The following is a 22,177-nucleotide window of genomic DNA, read 5'->3' on the forward strand; positions in this document are numbered from 1 at the left end:
TAAAATTAGTATGATGGAAACAAATATATTTTCATAGATATTATATTAAACATATATCACAATAATTTATCTGTAATCATTCAAATGTGTCCAGTAGATACAAAGCATTTAAATAATACATATTCAGATTTAATTGAAAATATGATGACAAATGAGTTTGTTCGCCATTTACAATAACAATAAATGTACTAAAATTAGTATGATGGAAACAAATATATTTTCATAGATATTATATTAAACATATATCACAATAATTTATCTGTAATCATTCAAATGTGTCCAGTAGATACAAAGCATTTAAATAATACATATTCAGATTTAATTGAAAATATGAAGTTTAATTAATAATTTGATGATTAAAGATTGATGCAAATCTATATTTTCATCCACAAAAATAATACAACTTTATAGTTTTAATACAACTATACAGTATGTATACGTTTTTATTACATATACCAAATATATTTACAAAATAACACAATCAGATCAACAGAAACTCAAGTGTCATTTAAAATGAGAATAATATGTTTCAAAGAGAAATCCGTTTTAATGCAGCCTGCAATGATTTCTTGAGGAAGGTTTCATTGAAAGACAGGCAACTGGAAAGTGTATGGTGGCCTGAAGGATTCACCTGAAATGAAAAAACAAAACAAAACAAAAAAACTTTAAAACATTTTTTTTTAACATGTAGATATTTAGTGTTGTGATGTTTATTAATTACTATCATATGCCTCCTGTATGGAGAATAATTAGGTTTCTTAGTATTAATGATGCTAAGGACCATACAATTATTCCTAAAAATATTGTGGTTGAAGGCTATGGTCAGGTGTTTTTTTTATTACAGTTATACTTACATGTGACTGATATTTGGTCAAGACACTCAGCAACATCTTGGCAAACTTCATAGATTTACTAAAATGTAAAGACTGTCTGCAAAGCTGGTCGGTGAAGAGAGAGAAATCCTCTTCACTCAGATCAAGCTGTGAGCATTACAACAGAAACCATTAACATAGGACTAAACCATCTTTTAAGATTCAAAAGAGATTTCTGAAGTACCTTTGAATCCAGCAATGCATGGATGACTGATAACACACCCTCATCCCAGGACACTCCAAGTGTTGTCCTAAGATTTGAATATGTTAGTAAATTTATATGGTTAGTAAAATTTATATGGTTAGTAAAACTCTGTCAACCTGTTAAGTTACTCAAACATGATATATATATTCCAGCAATTTCCCAGGCTCATTTCTCTCTGACAGTTAAACTGTAAGATTCAGACTGACCGAAACACAAGAAGTCTGTGATGTGGCTCAAGGCAGTCCACCACAAGTCTACAGAGTAACTCTGCCTGGGCGCTTCCTAAAGAGAACATAAAATAAATATGTAAATTGGTATGATAATGTATGGTAAATACAAACAAAATGCATGCTAACTTTGATATGCAGGTAAAAACAAAACAAAAAACATATTCATACCAGTTTGTCCCTTCCGTAAAATTGGCTCTATCAGCGCCTGGCAGGTCGGTCTGGGATAACGAGTGCAAAGAGACGTTACGACTGTTACCAAACAACGAGAGGCAGATTCTGCAAGGGACACAATCTGAGACAGAGAAATACATAAATATAAGTGCGACTGAGCTTTTATTCTGGAAATGATAAAATATTAAAGTATCAATATGACTTCTTCTTTATTTATTTATCATAACTCATACAAATTATATTATTATTACTATATTTTTGTATGAACCATAAAAGGAAAACAAAACAACCAAAGTTTTGGGGGTAAGATAATTTAATGTATCAAAATTGTTTGTGACAATGTAAAAGTCACTTATGATCAATTTAATGCATGCTTGCTGACTAAAAGTATTAATTTTCATTTATTCATAAAACATTTTTTACCAAACGCACGCACGCACGCACGCGCACACACACACACAGATATCACAAAAATATTGATGTGTATATAGTACTCACCTGTTGAAAATCATTGTAAGATCTTTTACCTGCTATGACAATGAAGGTACTGACCTTGTGGAGCAGCAGGTGTGTGATCACCGCAGAAGCAGTGCTGTGACTGAGGTCTGGAGAAAGCTCCAACAGGCAGCTACAGAACTGAGGTAAACTCTGTTCAGATGCTTCAGACAAACACAGGAGTGAGCACAATAACTCCACCTGTGATCAGATACAACTCATTCATACCGATGGAAACATTTATGGAGTAACTATGAAATGAAAAGCATTTCATTTTCAACTGAAACATCACAAACCTCATTGGGGTCACATTCATGGAATACTTTCAGAGCGGAGAGAGAGCTCTCATCCCACTGTGAAGTAAAAAATAGGAATTATATAAATGGGATGATTTATAGCAGTTATATTTGCATAAAACAAATGTTTCTTACCAATGACTCTGGATCCAGTAATTCTTTAATCACAGGAATGGCAGCCTAAAAAATGGAATGTAAAATGTTAGAAATTCATCCATAAATTCTGACACAAGAACATGAATCCATCTTTTTTTTTTATCCTGAAGCACAGCAACTTTCCAGAGGTTTATGCATTAGCAGATTATGGTAACAGTTTACAATAAGGATTCATTTGTTAACATTACTTAACTATATTAGTTAACGTGAACTAAAAATGAACAATACGTCTTCTACAACATTTACTAAGATTAGTCAATATAAACTTTACAAAATGTACTAAAAATTTTAAATTTATGTTTTATCTGTTAACGTTAGTTAATGCACTTTGAACTAACATGAACATTTTTAACTAACACTAATAAAAGTTAATAAATGCTGTAACAACATTTTGCTCAGTGTTAGTTCATGTTAGTTGGTGGATTAATTAATGTTAACAAATGAGACCTTATTGTAAAGCGTTACCGAGATTTTAATAATAACTGAACTTTTAATGGTGTATTTTTATGTACTTTAAATGAAAAATCAGTTTAACTGCACTGAATTCCACTTTACCTTCATGTTGTCTGGCAGGTTTTTTGAAGACCCCAACAGATCAGAATGAGCCTGTGATACAGAGGCAGCACTCTGGTTCTGCTGGGTTGTTCCCATTTTATGTTCCTCCTCTTCACTCAACCTCTCTTCTTTACTTGGAGAGAAATCCACCTTTACCCTTTTACTTTGAGGATCTTCCTGGGCATCTCCATCATGATCCATGTTGTCACTTTTCCTTTTTTTCTGATATAAAACGGACACGTCTGTCTCTTTACCCTCTGTTATAAGCCCCTCAACACAAGAGCCCCATCTTCCCTTTGCATTAGCATTTCTGAATCTCGCACAGAGACTCTCTAGTGTCTCAGTACAGTTTGAGGTGAGGAGGGTCCCTTTTCTAGTGCCCTCAATATCTCTTTGGAGCTGCTTGATTAAGGCACAAGCCCACTGATTTTCCCTGTCATCCCGAGTCAGACAGTGAAGCAGATGGAGAACACTGTCTTTAGGAAGTCCGGAGTGAATCAGATGCAGAAAGCACAGCAGATTTCGCTGAAAGCCTTCAGAAAACAAGCACACCAAAGGTTTCCTGTAAAACAAACGAAAAAAAAACACGATTGTATCAACTCTTGTTGACAAGTGAAAATGTATATTGTGCACATTTTTTTTTATAAGTGAACATTTTGATTTTGAGCATTTATTTACAGAAAGTGGAAAAGCACGTTATTTTTTGATCTTGACATATTTATGACAGCATAACAACAGTCGAGCCGACAGTTTATGGCAGTCTACTTACAGAACGAGAGCGTCCTCGCGCACACATGCTTCCTGTTGGCACAAAGTCTGTAAAAACGGAGTGAGGGTGAAATCTGGATCACATCTGCGCTGTTTATTGAAAACTGTCTGCGCATTATTCGCCCCGGCTGCTCCTAAATGCAGAGCGTGAACCAACAACCTGGACCGTCCGTCAAAACGCTGCATCAGAGATTTCAGATCCATCACTGGACTTAATCACACGTCACCGACGAAGCTTGCTACTATCATTTTTAAAACTGAAGTCGTAGCTGTCCCAGTTACAGCAGAAACATATGGTACACACTAGTTTTAAACAATGGTGGGTCATAAAACTCCTGAAAGCTCATGTAAGCACTAATGTGTAAAATGTTTCGAATGAGTTCTTTGTGGCTCTAAACAAGCGCTTATTGCACACTGGTGACACCTGTAGGTTCGGAGGTGAATTACAATAAATCATCCCTCTCGGGAAATTCTGAAAGCAAAACCATTACCATTTGTCACGGTGCACAATCTTAAACCGTTTAAAATGAATTGTTAGAACACAGGTTAAAACCAGTCTAATGTGTCCTCACACCTTCCTCAAAGCATTTGTTGCTACATGACTGGCAGCACACACAAAAGAAAAGAGAGGATCAAGTGAGGCAAACAGTGGAACAATTTTTTATTTTCACTTTTCTTTGAATGAATACAAACATGTACTAAAAGTCATAAAATACGACATCAAGTCTTGGTATAACCTGTTAACACTGCTGAAGAGAACAGTACATCAAAAGCCTGCTGACAGGTTGCACACTTAGTGTTTGGAAGAATACTGGCAATAATATAAACTAGGAAGTACACAAAATATTAAAATCTGATTTCATACAAAAAGGTATCAAACAAAGAGGGTGCGGAAATCTGGAAGCAGCACAGATGAAGTATTAGATCAACAAGTGAAAAAGCTAGCTGAAATAAGTGACCATGCTTTCAATTTTAACTTTTTTTCCTCAACTTTTTTGCCATAGTCGCTTCTCCAACTAAACCTGAAGATAGAGACTCAATATGAGATCTGAGCATTCAAACTTTTTCACCAACCTCCTTAAACTAAAGGCAAAAGACTTTCACACTCATACAGAAACACACATACTAAGTCTACACGGCTAAACAATTAGCCAAACATGTAGGGGGTAGCTAAAGTGAAACCAACCCTAAAAAGGGACAATTACATTTCAGTGCAGAAGATAAGCAACGCTCACTCAAGGCTGAGCCAACATATACATGACTCTAGAAGGTCCTTAGTCATCAAGAAAATCCAGAAAGTCATCATCGTCTTCATCCAACAGAGTAAGGGCAAAAATGTAGCTCCAAATTTGGAGGCCATCAATCCCCAAATCCTCCAACATATCAGCTGTGTCCTAAAAACAGAATAAAATGACTAACTGATGTTCAATATAGCACGTCAAACATATTTCCATAAATAAAATAAAAATACAATTACCCTGGGTGTTGAGCGCCTGCGACGGTGTATGTGATTAGGCGGCATGTCATGACTGTAGATACACTCCGTTTTAAAGGGGCAGCATCCATGACGCATGAAGAAAGTGCACTTTAATTTGCTAGAGATAAACAGAATTCCAGAATCAATGTAAAGGGTCAAATAAACCATTACAGAAGACTTGACGGCATGAATGTGAACCAAACTAACCTGCTTCTTTCTTTGAAAGAGGCTATCAACGATGCCTTTTCCGCCCCATCACAGACCCAGTGCTTGCTAGGAATGTAAAAGGAGGATTTCACTCTGCATTGTGGGCAGCCCCTGTTAAAAAATATATATATATATACACACAATTAAACATTTAGTTAATCTACATATTCATACAAGAATAAGGGAGAATGGGAGTGAGACTAACTTGATGACATCCTCCTGGAAGTCCTTCGTTTTTCTCCAGGTAACGATGCAGCTGATGCAGAAAGCATGATTGCAGTTGGGTAGGATACCATAACGCCGTTCCTGAGCGGTGGTCTTCTCAGAAATCTTGTCCATGCAGATGCCACAAGCCACATCCCCTGAATGTCGCTGCTCCATTGAAACTGCAGCACCGCCCTGATCTGGTCTCTCTGGCAAAGTTGAACTGGTCACCTATAATCCAATAACACTTCATTAAACCCAGGCTGGCGAAACCCCAAAAAGCATAGGCAACGAGCTCCAGGAAATGCATCGGCTTTGTGACCGGTGTTTTAGCTTTAGATATGATTACTTTTTGGACTTCAGCAGGTGCTGCACCAGGAACAAAGGCAGCTGAGCTGTTATGTGAAGAACTGGAGTGTGCAGTGCCGCTTTGTTGCAGCGGTCTCGATGCATCTGAAGAGGACAACATAATTAAAACCATACAAGGAAAATGTGTTGTGCAGTTGCAAAGAAAAACCTGAATAAACAGTAATACCCTGCCGGTGAGGTACATCCTCCACAGCCCCGTACTCTTCCTCCTCAGCAATTCCTGTGGTCAAGCGTTCAAAATTCTGCTGCAGCGCGCTCATACTTGTGACCAGGGGCTCAGAACCCCTCCGATTCAGGCTGTAGGCTCCTTGAGGAGGAAGAAAGGGCTCAGATCCTCGGCGGTAAGCCAGAGAACGGCCCGCCAGTGCAGAGGGGAAAACGGCAGGAGCTGAACCACGTCTGCTGCTCCCTGAAGAGCCCTCACCCCCTTGCGGAACATGGAGATACCTGAAATTTGAAGGATGAAACTTGTATCCTGCAGTTATTATATACAGTATATGATGTTGAAAAAGGCCAGCTGGCTGCTTACCTGCATCGATCACCAAACCAGCAGCCACCTTTCTGGAAGTACCTACAATGAACCTGGAATGACGGTACTGCAGGAAACTCGTGGAGATAGTAACAGCTCGGACCATAGCGACAAGATCCATTGATGAACTGCCTGCAAAACACAACATTTGTTGACAAATGCAGCACATGTGTTTCACAAATTCTCGAAAATCTGCAACATTTAATTAAAAAAGCAAAAAGGGAAACAATAGAGTCGTTTTGAGCCCTCGATCGTTCGTGTTGTTATTGACTACGGCACTAAACGTAAACTCAAAACTGTTGGTCTTTACACGTTCAGTACATTAACTAACAAATCTTACAACGGCCTTTTTCCTCCTACGTGTCAGTACAAATGTATATTTGTAATAGTTTGTTGTAACAGAACTTCTTTCTACTAGAAGTTAAGTCGCTCGCTGCCTTAACCGGATGTAAACATCAGCGCCGAGAAACGTTAAAGCAGGAAAAGTCACTCTTTCAAACAGATGATCGGAGCTAAAAACGAACTTTTCATCCAGTCTAAATCACAAAACTACCTGCAAACTTCTCTTTCCACATTTGAGCTGTCTTTTCTCGAGTGTCTATAAGGTATGCGATACCGATCCATTTTTAAAGCCAACAAAAACTTGATTTATTCAGTTGTCGGAGCGAGTAAACGGATAGAAGAGTTGGCGAGAGTGAAGCGCAGGAGACCCACGTCACGCAGAACGCGCGCTGGCCAACCAGGGACGTCTGTGTATTTTCTATGGAAGAAAAAAAAAAAAAAAACGACTTCGCCAGCTGACATCTAAACAAATGAGACTTGATCTCAGAATTCATTTAAATTTAAATTAGCATTAACAAAAAAAAAATTATATATTTTTTATCCTAATTGTTTGCTTGGTGGTAGCTACTGTACCATACCACTGATCTGCACACTAGTGCAAATATTTGCGGCTGATGAACATACCGACCTACAAACTGTACTGTTGTTTCCTGAGCCCTTGGATGATTGTGCGTCCCTTTCCATCTTGCGCCTGTCCCTCTTTGTCTGATGAATAGCTAATGACATACACACTTTTATAATTGTTGGGCGGGGCCTTTCCATTTGGACGTGTGATGGACAGGGACGCATCTCAAACGTGATGCTTAGTGATGGTCCAAATCAATTCCGGTAAATTATTATTTTAAACAGCAAGGGTTCATAAAGTCAATTCAGCGACATCACGCACGAGATACTTTTTTTCTATTAACTTTCATAATGGGTATAATAGCCTATTGTTTTTATATAATATCTATCTCAGCTCTAAGTCGGTTCTCAGTTCAATATCACTCGAGTACCGCAAGTACCGATTCAGTCCGAATCATTCAGTGTGAGACCACTATTTAGTTCAAACCTGTTTATGAAGTGGTTGAATCGATTAATTAAAAAAAAAAATCAGAAAAGAACGATTCGTTATGATGCCTTGAAATTAAATCCTGAAATATGAGATTGTACCGAATAAAATGGGACATTTGGTCTCTAATTAAATGATTATTCATTGACACCAATTGTTTCTTATTAAAATGTATAATTATTTACACATTTTAAATAGTTTGGTAATCCATAAATTAAAGATTAAACTAATACTAATATTTGATTATGACTGCAAAACGCTAGCGAAATATTGGATTATATCTGGAGCTTTGCATAAATCACAAGAAACTTAGTGATGTCTGGAATTGTTTTACTTTGATCCAAAATAATATTCCACAAACCATAACACATGTGCATTATGTCTGATCTTGTTAATGAAGCAAGACATTTCTTAGACAGATCAGACCAGAAAGGTAGACAGATATTGGCCGATGTCTGGTGTGAAACTGGGTGACAAAATGTATTTTAAGAATAAGAAAGGGGGAAAAATGTTTCATATTATTGTGCTCTAGTTTCACAGTAACAGGTTTCTACATGACAATACATCTCTGACATCAAGTTCCATCTTGAATAAACAGATCAGAAAAGCTAATTTCAGCCATTAGATACAATTTCAGATATTTCTGAGATACTTCTGGATGTGAAACGGCAGATGTGTTGCACATCATATTACTGCCAATTAATGTAATTTAACATTAAAACTGCTTTTTTAACATGTGTACACTGAACTCAAATTATTCAGCATTGTTTGCGAAAGGACCTGTTCTAGACTCATAAGCGTCCAACTTCAATAAAGTATACAACACAAGTTTTCCTCAAACTGACTCAATAAAACCATTCATTTGCAATGTACATATAACTCTCACGACATGATCATTAACTAATTAATGCAACTGATTTAGAGAATAAATGTAAGTTTATGAGTACAATAAACCAATTTGACCATAATGTTTTAGTCTTAATGTAACCACAGCCTGCTTGTTTGTTTTCAATCACACAATATATAATCATAAAACATTTTCAATCAACATATTAATGGAAGACCTAATTTAATACAACTGTGTATCAAGGAGAAAGTAAAGATAATTGAAGTCGTGTCTCAATTCAGTAAATATGACCAAAGAAATACGACCGTTACTAGACAGTATGCAAAAATATAAGTACCATCAAGGTACCGGTGCTTAACAAAGGGATCAGCACTTAATTCTCCATACATGTATATGATGAACAAAGTGAAAAAAACATTTCCTTTCATACAACCGAAATGATCACACTGTTGTAGGTTTATCCCAAAGAATTAAAGTGAATTATTAAACATAGATTTGTCTTCAGTTTCAATACCAATATATATTTGTAGCAGCTGACGCTGAAAACAACATCCTCAACGAAGTAACATAATTCCAAAACAATATACCTGACTGCTGTACAGTTGTGTGGAGTACCTTTTACTTTAGTACTAAAAGCGCCAAATCAAACAGAAGCAGGTGGACAAGAACTATCACAAAAATAAAAGCCCTACAAAGTTAAACGCATACAGTAAGTGGCATTTCAAGAGCTTGATTGCGCTCTGAATTCCTTAAAGAAACATACTAGATATCACTTAAATGTACTTGCAAATCAAAACCATAATGGAAAAGACAACTTCTAAAGGTGTTAGCCCTCATCAAGCACACAAAGAATAACATGATGCTAATAGTAGTAGTAAACAATGACGATGTTCTGCGTCCTGTATAGGCCTATAAGAACAGATTTGAGTTTAAATAAAAAACACTCCACAAAATCAGAGAAAATGTCAGTATTCAAAGTCAGTATTTGTAAAAGTCCTTTACAAAAATTCATTAAAAAAAAATGGCACCGTAGTGCCATAAAGGTGTGTGCACTCTCTCCATTCAGGAGGGAAGTTGAAGAGCATTCTCTTGTCAGGTCCGTGAGTCTGTGAGCTCAGTACATGTCTTTATAGATCTCCTGTAAAAGCGGGTGAAGGGAGGTCTCAGATTCAGTCTTTTTGATCATCTGAACCAGCTGGGCGTTCTCTGTGACCAGCTGTCTGAGGTCGGCCATCTTCTGGAGCAGTTTGGGGAAGAGATGAGAAGAGTCAGGGTGGTGCACCTGAAGATGTTGGTCCAGAGCTTGCAGGACACCGTCCTGAATCTGTTCTACCTGCTTCACGTTCATCAGCCCAGGACGATCTAGAGCAAAGAAAGACCCTTTTTAGCTACCATTTTCTGTTATTATAAACAAGCTTTAGATCTCTTTGTTGTGTTTTCATTTCACTGACATTACCCCATAACAAATTCAGATGTGGATGTAAATTGTATAAATAACAACAAAGGACAAGAAAACATGCTGATCAATCGAACAGCATGGCCTTACCTCCGCACAGTATGATGGCTGCCACAAACAGAGCCAGGTCACTGTCATCCAGCTCCAGGGCATTGAATTTCACCGCAAACTCAAACTTGGGCTCCATGATCTCACTGAAAGGTTTGCGTAGACTACGCAGGAACTCTCTCGTCACGAAGCCCTTCCCATTGGCCACCAGCAGCCCGTCTTTGTTCATGAGAGATGGGAGCATCGCAAATATGGACTCATGGACTCCATATTTTAACAGTGTTACCTGAAAGAGAACCAGAGTTAGCTAAATAGTAACAGTTACCTGAAAAGGTGTGAGACGAATTTAGTGGAAGAGTATGGGTTAATACTTAAAAGGTACAATATGTGACTTTAAAAAAATAAACATCAATCCTTCTTCAAAATCTTACTTCTGTGTATTTGTCTTGTCCTGATTCACTATGGTAAGCCTATTATAAATCAGTGTTTCACATTAAAAAATTTAAGGCTCGCCATAATATAAAATAACAAACTGAGTTGATGGATTTTTACAATTGGGTGGATGTGTACACAATGCAGACATAATTATGTTCAAAAACAAGTGAGTATTGCATAATACGTCCTAGTCTTTAAACAAAAGATTTAACCAATTATAAGTTAAATAGGTAACATGGATGGTTCTCACCTGATCATTTAGGAAAAGATCCACAAAGCCAGGGATGTTTTTGGCAAACTCGGTTAGCTCTCGCACAGTTTCCACTGTGGTGCACTGGCAGCGGTAGAAGACATGGACCCCAATCTCTTTGTTGGGTGGTGCTCCGTTAAGCTGGTTCCAGACCAGCCCGTTTTCAGCCTGCCACAGTGAGTCCATATCATGGATCACAAAAGGCTGGAGATGAAATGAGAACACAAATGCGTTAAAAATGCTTTTTGTGTAAAATACAAAAACAAATAACAATGACAATTCAAAAACAACAATAACATCAAAATAAATATTGGCTTATTGTCAGAATTTTAATATCAGGGCATCAATGCTAAAATAAACGGAGAATGTTGGTGGCATCTTACTAAAAGCTGAGTGCATACCGCTGTGCAGCTCGTCTTGCCCGTGAGGATGCTTCGTGCTTTCTTCTTGGTCATGTTGAGGTTTTTCAGGTAGGCTGTGTTGACGTGCTTAGCCAGTGTTTTGAGGTCAGCCCCACTAGAGCTTTTCAGGTTCTCCCCGGCGAGGAGCCCTGCCACTAGCTTCTTCTTCTCCGCCTCTGGCATACGTCCGTACCTGATTGCTGAGACAAAGAAACAAAAACAAGCTCAGCATATATTCAAAAAGCCATTTATGTACACCAAAATAGTAATTGCTGAGCATGACTATTAATAAGCGGTTTGTACTTTTTAAGTGAATGTAAAACGAGCAGTACAAATGAGCAGCTTCTCACCATCGTGGGACATGCCCAATGCCAGGCACTTCTGGAAGCGACAGTACTGGCATTTGTTCCGGCTCTTTTTCAGGACTTTACAGGCACGCTCACAACGCTCATACTCCAGCTTCATACGAATGGTGCGTCTGAAAAAACCCTTAAAAAAAAAAAGATGACTCACTGAAAAACAGCAAGGCACACATGTGCTTGGATCACTGAAATATTTCACCATGGAAAAGCATTAGGAAGCCCAGTGACTTAAGGTACATTTACATTTACATTAATTTACATACAAGGTAAAGAAACAGAGTGTTTTTTTATTAAAGATGATAGATTTTAGACTTCAATTAGACGGCTCATCCCTTCAAACACACACCCTGCCTCCCTCTAAGTCTAAGTCATGTCAGTGAATTCACATCATGCAGACTGGATTTCTAAATTTTGGATTTCAAAAATTGTATTGGCTGTTTACAGAACCTTGGGCTGTCACAGAGACAGGTGTTATTTCTCAGGATATCTATTTCAGTAATATATGTCAGGTAGTATCGCTTACGGTACCTTTAATGTTGGTTTATAATAGATGGTCTATTTTAGGCCATAAATGCGCCCACGGTTTGTGAAAAACCTGGACTGCAGTAGTTGCAAAATTTCAGAAAAATTACCTTGCAGCCTTCACAAGCATGAACTCCATAATGAAATCCTGAGGCTTTATCTCCACATATGCGGCACTCAACGTTCAGGCCCAAATTACTGGGGTCATCTCGACCCAGCCGTAACTGGTCTGACAACGAGAGAGAGGGTGCCTGTAATGGATCTATAAAAGTGAGAGAGAAACAGAGAGAAACTACTTAAAACATCTCTTATGAGAGCACTACAAAAGTATATGTTTTATGAAGAAAACATACATTTTAAACTATAAAACATTAACTATTCATTATTGTATAATCTGACATAAATTGTCAAATTGTCTAAATGCAAGGAAGAAAAACAATTCTATACCATATTTTATACATCACAAATCATGATATTATGGCATTTTATAGATAAAACTGCATTTAAAATGTTTTAAGTACTTCTATTGATTTTATTCTCCTATTAATTTTTCTTTGTTGAGTTTCAATCAAGGATGAAACCAAGTAAAGAATCTAAATCATAAAAATATATTGTGTATAATGTAAAAGTATTAAAAAATATATATTAAATATACAATTAATACATGTGTAAGAGCCATTATGCTCTATTTATAATTTCTTGTAATTCCACTGTTGGACACTGGGTTTAAAAGGTAGCCAGAGAGTAAATGAAGTCAAGTGTAACTAATGAGGGAAGAAAACCATTTTTGACTGTGTCAGGATTGTGGACATCCAAACTTGTGGATTAGAATGTGTTTTGGCATCGGAACTGTGACAAATAAAGGGATAAATGCAGTACTGGACTGGAAGCGTCTTGTTTGGATCTCACACATCAGAAATAATCCTACAACACCTCTAAGTGACAAGAAGGTCATTGTCGCTACAACATGAATATCCAGTCGTGGTCAGAATTATCAGCACCCTTGGTAAATATGAGCAAAGATGGCTATGGAAATAAATCTGCATTGTTTATCCTTTGATTTTACATTCAAGCAATTCACAAAAACTAACCTTTCGTTGAAGTAAAATGATTGAAATTGAAGGAAATAAAACCAAAGAACATGGTTCTGATGCACAGCTTTACCAAAAAAAAGACAGTAGCAAATTGAGATATTACAAATCTGCCTGAAAGAGGACGCGTGTCTATATTATTGTCTTAATACACAATAGTTCGAGAGGCCAAAGACTCTCCAAGGATCTCAGCTAGAGAATTGCAGAGAATAGTTGAGTCTTGGGGTCAGAAAGCCTCCAAAAATATCTAACAGCACCTACATCCCCACAAGTTGTTTTATTTAGAGGGTTTCAAGAAAATCCATCCTCAACAGGAGTCAGGACTGTGTTCTATGGTCAGATGAAACAAAACAATAAAAGAGCCATTTACAGCAAACCCACAAGATGGGTTTTTACCTGTTACAGAAGTGTCACTATTCTGTTGAGGACTCTCCTGCGGCGTTCCGTCTCCATTCTGTAAATTCGCCCCCCATGATCCCTTGCTGCCGGGCGAGACCGCTAATCCTATGGCATCTGACGTCTCGCTGCCTTCGACCTCCTCACCCGAAGCTGAGCCCGGCTCCTGTAGGTCTGACATCCCTCCACAGTCCGAGGATGCAGACTTACCCTCCCGGACTGCCTTCCATATCGTCTCTTCAAGAATCGGGACAGACTTCAAGTCTGTCCGTGGAGACGCCTGGCCCTTCGTGACTCCATCTACTGGGCCGTCACATTTCATTTCTGAGGTAGGTTGCTCAACCTTATCCATGGTTCTCCCGTCTGGCTGCTAAATCTCATAACCATCCATCAAGTGACATTGCCTCTGCAAAGACAAAAGACAGGAAAAGGGAGGTCAATTATTGCAACAGTGCCTCTATACAACAACACCGTATCAGAATAAGACCATCACAGTTGGAGAAGTGACCTAGTGTGTAGTGCACATGCTCCAGAGATTGTGCAGGTGACCTGAGTTTGACCCGAGATCCAATACTGCTAGTGTCATTGCCTGACTCCACCCAACCCCCATCACCTCTCTGCTGACTCAAAAATAAAATTAAAGACAAAAATGAATGACAGCATCAATATCAAGCACATCAAGGCTTTGTTCACACTGACTGGATAAACCCAATTTGTTTCTTTAAAGCAGCACTAGGTTACTTTTCAACCTTAATAATATATTTCCAAGTCTCTTGTGATGGTACATTGACTTGCAATAGGTTGAATGACACGTCTGCCATAGCCCGACGGGGTCTGTAGCGTTTTTAATCGTACTTTTAAACTTCGGGTTTCGGGTAGTAACCGGCGAACAAAGAGAACTACAAAATTCGACTGCTTTACGGCATATACGTCACTTCCACCACCACCCCCACTTCCTTAAAGTCGGACGTGCGAGCCAAACTAGCGTTTGTTTGCCAAATGTTATAGTCATAGCCGAAGCAGACAGAAAAGCAAGAAAGCAAAGGTTTTGTCGTTGGAAAGCAACAAGAGGAAACGAGAAAGTGATCGTATTAAAGGCAGAACGAGGATCAACATTGGGCTAGCGTTTCCTCGCTGGCGTGAGCTGAAGGAGGAGGGGTGCCCGATGTTTTCCAGGGATTATTCTCTTTTTTGAGCGACAGTCCCAGAAAATTCATATTCTTTCCCGGGACACGAATTGTCCCGTTTTTTTGTTGAAAATATACTTCTAAAGTAGAATTTCCTGGTTTCAAATTAAACCGTTTCCGTCTACCGCTACTGTGTTTTCTTCATAGTTGTGTACAGTACATCCAATCCTGTGTCCGTAAACGGGTAAAAACCATGGTAAAAACGGGTAAAACAGTGGATTAGCCAATGCCAGGCGTTTACTTTTATTTGATTAGAAGCTCAACTTATCGCCTAGCAACTGCCTGTGCTGTCGGTCGGTCGCGCGCGCGCATCAACACACATCCAAGATGATACAGTGTGAGTTTAGTTGCTAGCTAGCTTTTTAAAAACTGTCTATTTACATCTATTGTGTGAAATGGGGGGAGAGACGGACGAGGAGGATAACCACTGTCTATGAGGATAACACAACAAAGTCGGATGAGCCACCAGTGTCAAAGAAAATACTATACAACTCAGACTCAGACCCCAAAAAATAATAATAATCTGAATGTATTTTCACAAATCAAAGGTGGCATGCTCGACCGATGCGGACTTTCAAATATCAAATGAAAGCCTATGTCTAAACGGCGTGTACAAGTTTGATAGGGGCTACATTCTTGCAAGTAAATATATAAGATGTACAAAATAATATTTTAGGATACCTAACATGTCTGTGATATTTGTTTATTTGTAAACAAATAAACAAGCTATAATGCAAATCGATTTGTAAAATTTTCAGATTCATCTATGGTAGCTTGATATTATAATATTGACGATATATGGTTATTATATCTACCACTCAAACATTGCATTGAAGTATCATATAGATTCAGTAAAACGGTAACCAATAGACTAGGCTACTATAATGACGCTGGCTTGTAAACGTGAGCATCGCGATTGTCGTTTGAAAAAAAAAAAAAAAAACATGAAATTATATTCATATCATGACATGCTGCCTGAAATATATGCCACTGTACCTGGATGAAGACATTTCACACGCGACGCAAGCAGAACACCTGCATGTGAACTCCTCCTACAGTGTTCAGGGCTATCATGGTTGTCAACAAATGCACGTGCATGTATGACAGAGTTTACGACAGTAGTAGAGGACAATACTGTTTCCCAACTGTAGGGGGACCCCGAGAGCAAAAAAAAGAAAAGTAACCTAGTGCTGCTTTAAATCTGATTGCAGGGTCTGATATTTCGAAACATAAACTGCAAAAGTAGGGTTCTAGTCTGGAAGTACAAATCTCATTAATTTTCCGCCGCAGAGATATTGATTTTTTTAACAATAAACAAAACAAACAAACACACACACACATGAGATCCACCAATCAGAAGCTGATGTCATATGGTGACACACTACCGTTCCAAAGTTTGGGGTCAGTCTACACAAAAATATTAAGCAGAAATATAAAATATTAACATTGATAATAATAAGAAATGTTCTAATGACCAAATCAGAATATTAGAATGATTTCTGAAGGATCACGTGACACTGAAGACTGGAGTAATGATGTTGAAAATTCAGATTTGCCATCACAGGAATACATTTGAAATTTTTTAATTGCAAAACAATTTCACAACGCGTTTTTAACACGTTTTTGATCAAATACGCAGCCATGGTGAGCATAAGACACATTCAATAACTTTATTTTTTTTTTTTTAAACCTTACTTTTGAATTGCAGCTTATATGATTATATATATATATATAAATAAATGCAGTGCTTCCTGGGATGAGTAGTTCATATCCTCATAAAAGACTTGATTCTGCTTCTTTATCACAAGCGTAATTACCAGTACCTTTAAATATTTTGTGCTTCAAATCTAAGTTTTAATCTGTTATCTCAGTGTTGGTTGGTTTGGTTCATGGCATTGAGCTTTTTTAAATGCCTATGGGGAAAAAAAAATCATGGGAAAATGCATAAACAAGGCCACTGAAAAAGTGGGCGGTTACGGTTACTGTTTTAAGGCTGGCTCAAACCTTTTCAGGAAAAGTTAATCCACAAACGTGGAAAATAAGAAAGTAGCTTTTGTCTAAACTACCTGGCCTTTCATTCATTCACCACTTCCGATTACATGACCTTTATCTTTTTGAAGCAGTCAGACGCAGTCGCAAACTGTGCAGTCAGCAATTACAGGTCTGTGGTATATTTAGTCTATAGAGTGAGAGGTGATAAATCCATTATGAGACTCTGCTAGGTTGTTTACTTAAAAAGATAAGATAACCTTGCAAAGAAAGCTCCTGTGGGAAGATGTTATGATAAATATAAAAAGAGCTCGCAAAAAAAGTTGGTTGTTCAAATTCAAAAGGTATATAATCAAGTGACCGAACGAGAATGGTGTATCAATGGAGAAAGACCTAGGCCTATTTGCATGAGCAAACAGAATAGAAAAATCAGTCAATACAAAGGTCAAGATATACTTCTGTGTTGCTTCTGGTAATAAAGTAATATAATGTCTTAAAATGAAAGCCCTGTCAACATTTACTCACCCTCATCTCATTCCAAACCTTCTGGGAAACACAAAAAAATTGTCCAAATAACATTGAACCCCATTGACTTTCATTGTATGGACAAATTAAACTCCCCACAGAAGAAAGTCAGTCATACAGGTTTGGAATGACATGAGGGACAAAGCTATTCGACTTCGGATGAATGGGGTCACGTACATGTCTAGCACTCAGCAAGGAAGACTATGATAACAGATGTGAGGGTCATACGGAGGATGGAAACCAACCACTACCAAACAGACTGTAATCCGTGGATTCTGACAAGAGGATTACGCAGTGGCCCCATCGATGTGACTAGCCCCTAACAAAGACAAAGCAATTAAATAAGATATCCCAGTTGTTATTGAACGACACTGGGTAACATGGAAAAACGGCACCACCATATAAGAGCAGGCTTTACGTTAACTTATAAAGATGCACAGTTAATAAAGCGATCAGAAATGCTTTGAGACAGTGTTCAGACTTGTCAGCAACCCGTCGTTCTGGTTTTCAGCTTATCTGCATTGTACCAAGGTTGCAAACAAGTGGCGACCCACACAGAGGAACTAAATGAGTCAGTGAGCGGAGGTTATGACAGACACGCATACCAGCCTCTGGATCTCTCAACTGCTTCGTTTTTAAGGGAAGACACTACAAGCAAAACCAAATTGTTTTTTTTTTCCATGCACTGCTAAATTTTCAGATGTTGGACTATTTTGCTTAGACTAGTGGAAAGAAAATATTTAAAATACACATTTAAGTGTATTTATTTTATTACACTTTATCAATTTGCATCTGTTGATTTCAATTCACTGACCCAGTAGTCTCAACATTTATATTCAGAAGGTTTTTTATCATTCGTCCTGATTTATACATCACTCACTTTATTCCTAAAAACATGGTGAACATTTTTTTTCCCTGACAGTATTTTCTGATTTTATGTGTGATAAAAAGAGTTAAAGTCCCCTATGCAAAAAACATTATTATTCTAACAAATTTAAACGCATTTTGAACTTCGCTTTATCCAATGTTCAGACTTCTGTTCAGAAAATGTATGGCAATTATTGCATAGACAACATTTCAAGAAAACGTACAATACAAAACAATTGTCTTGTTCTGTGATTAATCAACTGAAGATGCATGGTGATATCTATTAGTTTATTCTATTTACCTGTGGAGTCTTAAAGGACAGTAAAAAAAAAAAAAAATGCATTATGACAATATATACTTGTACAAAACAACTGCTGACCATGACCAGACAGTAGATATTTATCTATATTGTTAAAACTGTAACTTTGTAATCAGAGTGAAAGTATGCAGTTTGTGTTCTGTGTACACAAGCTCACACTTCTACAAAAACCCTTTCAAATAATAAAAAAAAACTACATTTTCAATTATTCTATGTAGTATAATAAACATTTAGCAATGCAACTAAGCTTCCTCAAAACTTCTATTAATCTCTTAAAAGTGATGGTGTCAGTTTTTATTCAGAAAACCGTACTCTTAAAAGCAATTGTTAATTTTCCAATGATAATACCTTTAATTTGCCAGTCACCATTTTTTTTTATATTTGCAACCAAAAACGTTTTAGTAAAATAAAAAAAATGAAAACATTTTCTTTGTAGCATGTGCTGACTAATGCATTCCTGGGCTTACTGTATGTTAATAGTTAGCGGGTTAAATCTAATTTAAGTTCATATGAACAACGCTTGACCTAGGCAGCAAAGCTTACATGTATAATATACGCGGAGAAATTCAAAATAATCAAGAAACAGTGAATTACATGAAACCCACTGCTGATTAACTTTAACAAATGTGTGTTGACATAATACAAAATAACGTTAGCTAAACATCTAGCAGATACAGCCTGACAGAATCTGCCTAGCTGACAAAATCATGACTTCAAAACGGTGACATAAACTAGCTAACATACATTTATTCTGATGTGGACACATATAATTTGCTAGTAACGTTAATCAGATAAAGTACACTCGACACTTTATTTAAGAAAAACAGCGAGTTTTGGCTAACTAGCTGTTTTGGTTTACCTTGGTGTTTACGGGCCAGGTTCGAAGTTTCCCAACGGTCGATCAAATATAAATATAATCTTCTTACGTGAAGTTAAGTTGTTTTGAGACTCAAATGAGCCCATAGTCCGTCGGTTTACATCAGTTTTGTCATCACTGTGTCCCAGTGTCTCTTATTCCACACACATGCTAGTCTGAGGTTAGCACTAGCTAGCTTAAAGCTAACATGTTTTTGTATAGTTTTTTATTTTGTTGTACACGCTTTCTCCTGGTCAAACAATTACGATTAAATAGGGTTAAGATTAAAATAACAGGCGTTTTCCTTTCATATTTCTGTTATATCCATTCTTCTAAAATCAAATCAGAATACGGATAGAGCTATGATCATCGCGCTGTTATTCCTACACTTTTGCTCAATCTGGTCTAGTAACTCCATTCACTTTGATTACTCGGTTGTCAGGGATGACAGAAATAAAGGAACTAGAAAAGATGCGTGTAGAAAAGATGCCTGCAGGAGTCGCTCGTCGGCCCAAAGTAGTCTATGAGGTCACTAACCATTAACCAATAAGGAGGAAATCAAATAATCGAACTCTTTTGACAACTAACATTTAGTACAAAAGTATTTAAAGTGTAATTAAAACTAAAAAAAAATATTAAACTAAATACGTGTAGAAAAATCTTTTATATAGGCCTAGCCTACTGTCTATGAGAAAAATCCACCTCTAAACGATTTTTCAGCTTGAGTGCAACAAATTTTCCTTTGACGTATGACCTAATCCTATAGAAGCTTATAGGTAGCAATATTCAATTTGAAATGTAATATGCAAAATGACAGTGCAATATATAAAATGGCAATGAATGCATTTCTGTATTTAAAATTTAATTTCCCCATAAATTTGAGCATCGTTTGGTGCAAAATGAAAATGAAAATTCAATTATATAATTTACATTTGCCATTTCATACACTAATTTTAATTTGTAAATTGAATACATATTTTAATGCTTTATAAGTTGCAAAATTAAAATGTATTACAGAAATTATTAGATATGTTGAACATGTTCAAGCAAAAACTGTAGCAAAATTGTAATTTAAATGTTATTTTTTCTTAATTGCATTTACACTCACAGTTAAGACACTTGCGATTGCATTTCCCTTAAGTGTCCCGCAATGAATGTAGCAAAATTCAATGTGCAATTTGAAAATGCATTCTGAGCCGATCACGTGCCCGCCCCGCCCTGTCAATCACTGCGTGAAGGTGTGGCTCGGCAACAGGTAAACATTGTACTATGGTCACTGGCTTGTTTGAGATGAGCAAAATCTGCGCAGAAATCGGTCACCGGTGATCAGCGCGAGATGCATGCCGGTTAGAAATGTGTCCGAGTGCGGTCCGCCTTGCTCTGATGTCATGCTGACGTATGTAAAAAAACACTCTCGCGAGCGCAAGCCGCACGTGTCGGATTCTGCAGTCGAGCACAGTTGCTCTCTACCGACTGCGCTGATCAAAAGCACGATGGGAAACGACTTGCTGACGACACAGCTTAATGCTCATTGGTTTAAACAACCGTGATGTATTGTTCTCTTTTGAAATGTTTGAATTTAAAACTCTGATTTCATGTTTTTATGTGTATAAATTATGCTATGGAACAGGTAAACGATTTATCCCGGGTCTGCAGATGTGGTAAGATATGTAAAAACGAACATAATGTACCAGGTACAAGGTTCCGCTTCAGGATCAAAGATACCATCATCCCAACGGTCCAAGAGAGACCGGTGAAGAGCTTGGGGAAATGGTACAGGGCAGACCTCAATGATAAGCAGAGTGTGAGGGAGATGATTATCCAAGTAGATACCTGGATGACATCCCTAGGGAAGAACGGCCTACCCGGCAAGTATAAGGCCTGGGGTTACCAACACGGAGTACTTCCTAGGATGCTCTGGCCTCTGCTTGTTTATGAGGTACCCGTCTCTACCGTCGAGGGATTAGAGAGGAAGATTAACACCTATTTGAGGAGGTGGCTCGGCGTCCCAAGAAGCTTCTGCTCCATTGGCTTGTATAGCACAGGCAGCAAGCTGTGGTCGAGGAGTATAAAGCGACAAAGACACGCCAGGCCATGATGCTGCGAGACAGCAAGGACGAAAGAGTACGCCAAGCAGGTATTGTGGTCAGGACAGGTCGTAAATAGTCAGCCAGCAGAGCACTGACGGAGGCTGAGGATCGACTGCATCACGCTGACATCGTTGTGACAGTAGCTCTGGGCAGGTTCGGACTGGGTTGCTCCACCAGAACAAGCTGGAAAAAAGCTGACCCAAAAGAACGTCGCGGCATGGTGCAGAGGGAGGTCCGTAAAGCAGAGGAGGAAACCCGGCATGTCAAGGCTGTTGGCATGAAAAACAGGGCAGTTGGACAAGGTGGGAGGGCGTGCGAGAAAGGGCCCTGACGTGGCAGGACATCTGGACCATGGAAGGATGTCGGATAAAGTTATTGATGTGTTTTGTCTACGCTGTCCTGCCTACTCCATCAAACCTCCACATTTGGGGGATGGCATGCAGAGAACCCCAGCTGCACGCTGTGTGGAAAGACAGCCAATCTTGAGCACGTCCTTTCAGCATGCCGGTCAAGTTTGGCAGACGGGAAATTCCAGTGGCGTCACGAAAAGATCCTGTCTCGGTTGGCGGATGGTGTGGAACAGGCAAGGAAGAATCGTAAACAACTTTC

At 38.1% G+C, this 22,177-nt stretch overlaps 3 protein-coding genes across 11 annotated transcripts; all 3 read right to left on the reverse strand.

The window, feature by feature from the left end:
* Positions 1–221: 221 nt before the first annotated feature.
* Positions 222–4,174, reverse strand: fance (FA complementation group E). The gene is made up of 10 exons (XM_079638825.1): positions 3,750–4,174; positions 2,981–3,542; positions 2,405–2,449; positions 2,270–2,326; positions 2,031–2,174; positions 1,476–1,599; positions 1,284–1,359; positions 1,057–1,123; positions 855–980; positions 222–631 (listed from the first exon to the last, which is right to left on the reverse strand). Exons 1-10 carry the CDS (start codon positions 3,950–3,952, stop codon positions 530–532), a joined length of 1,506 nt encoding a protein of 501 aa, XP_079494951.1. The 5' UTR covers positions 3,953–4,174; the 3' UTR covers positions 222–529.
* Positions 4,175–4,220: 46 nt separating this feature from the next.
* mkrn4 (makorin, ring finger protein, 4) lies at positions 4,221–7,581 on the reverse strand. 2 transcript variants are annotated; one of them, XM_079637750.1, is made up of 8 exons: positions 7,505–7,581; positions 6,535–6,666; positions 6,172–6,452; positions 5,986–6,089; positions 5,638–5,867; positions 5,433–5,543; positions 5,226–5,343; positions 4,221–5,142 (listed from the first exon to the last, which is right to left on the reverse strand). In XM_079637750.1, the coding sequence occupies exons 1-8, from the start codon at positions 7,558–7,560 to the stop codon at positions 5,023–5,025; spliced, it is 1,152 nt and encodes a 383-aa protein (XP_079493876.1). In that variant the 5' UTR covers positions 7,561–7,581; the 3' UTR covers positions 4,221–5,022. The 2 variants fall into 2 exon arrangements, with proteins under 2 accessions (XP_079493876.1, XP_079493877.1); XM_079637751.1 differs by lacking the exon at positions 7,505–7,581 and adding an exon at positions 7,088–7,294 and having other exon boundaries at positions 4,387–5,142.
* A 659-nt stretch (positions 7,582–8,240) lies between these two features.
* On the reverse strand, positions 8,241–19,922 carry ppardb (peroxisome proliferator-activated receptor delta b). Of its 8 annotated transcripts, none has more exons than XM_079638221.1 (9): positions 19,482–19,888; positions 14,244–14,355; positions 13,736–14,141; positions 12,359–12,510; positions 11,715–11,853; positions 11,347–11,564; positions 10,964–11,167; positions 10,321–10,564; positions 8,241–10,136 (listed from the first exon to the last, which is right to left on the reverse strand). In XM_079638221.1, the coding sequence occupies exons 3-9, from the start codon at positions 14,085–14,087 to the stop codon at positions 9,889–9,891; spliced, it is 1,557 nt and encodes a 518-aa protein (XP_079494347.1). In that variant the 5' UTR covers positions 14,088–14,141; positions 14,244–14,355; positions 19,482–19,888; the 3' UTR covers positions 8,241–9,888. The 8 variants fall into 8 exon arrangements, with proteins under 8 accessions (XP_079494347.1, XP_079494348.1, XP_079494350.1 ...); XM_079638222.1 differs by having other exon boundaries at positions 14,244–14,359; positions 19,482–19,617; XM_079638224.1 differs by having other exon boundaries at positions 14,244–14,352; positions 19,482–19,609.
* Between the last annotated feature and the right edge of the window lie 2,255 nt (positions 19,923–22,177).

This window comes from Phoxinus phoxinus (assembly GCF_949152265.1).
Source record: "Phoxinus phoxinus genome assembly, chromosome: 15".
In the NCBI taxonomy this organism is placed as follows: Eukaryota; Metazoa; Chordata; class Actinopteri; order Cypriniformes; family Leuciscidae; genus Phoxinus; species Phoxinus phoxinus.

Bases quoted from the DNA above. Each gene is read 5' to 3' on its own strand.
- ppardb (XM_079638223.1), bottom strand. From the start codon at position 14,087: ATGGATAAGGTTGAGCAACCTACCTCAGAAATGAAATGTGACGGCCCA. The intron at 12,511-13,735 runs GTAAAAACCCAT...TCACTTTTATAG, and splicing joins TAGTGACACTTCTGTAACAG to ATCCATTACAGGCACCCTCT. The intron at 11,168-11,346 runs GTAAGATGCCAC...TTTCATCTCCAG, and splicing joins CGGTATGCACTCAGCTTTTA to CCTTTTGTGATCCATGATAT.
- fance (XM_079638825.1), bottom strand. From the start codon at position 3,952: ATGGATCTGAAATCTCTGATGCAGCGTTTTGACGGACGGTCCAGGTTG. The intron at 3,543-3,749 runs GTAAGTAGACTG...TTTGTTTTACAG, and splicing joins CGCGAGGACGCTCTCGTTCT to GAAACCTTTGGTGTGCTTGT. The intron at 981-1,056 runs GTACTTCAGAAA...TAATGCTCACAG, and splicing joins ATGCATTGCTGGATTCAAAG to CTTGATCTGAGTGAAGAGGA.
- mkrn4 (XM_079637751.1), bottom strand. From the start codon at position 7,158: ATGGATCGGTATCGCATACCTTATAGACACTCGAGAAAAGACAGCTCA. The intron at 6,667-7,087 runs GTAGTTTTGTGA...TGTGTTTTGCAG, and splicing joins GTGGAAAGAGAAGTTTGCAG to GCAGTTCATCAATGGATCTT. The intron at 5,344-5,432 runs GTTAGTTTGGTT...GTTTATCTCTAG, and splicing joins TCTTTCAAAGAAAGAAGCAG to CAAATTAAAGTGCACTTTCT.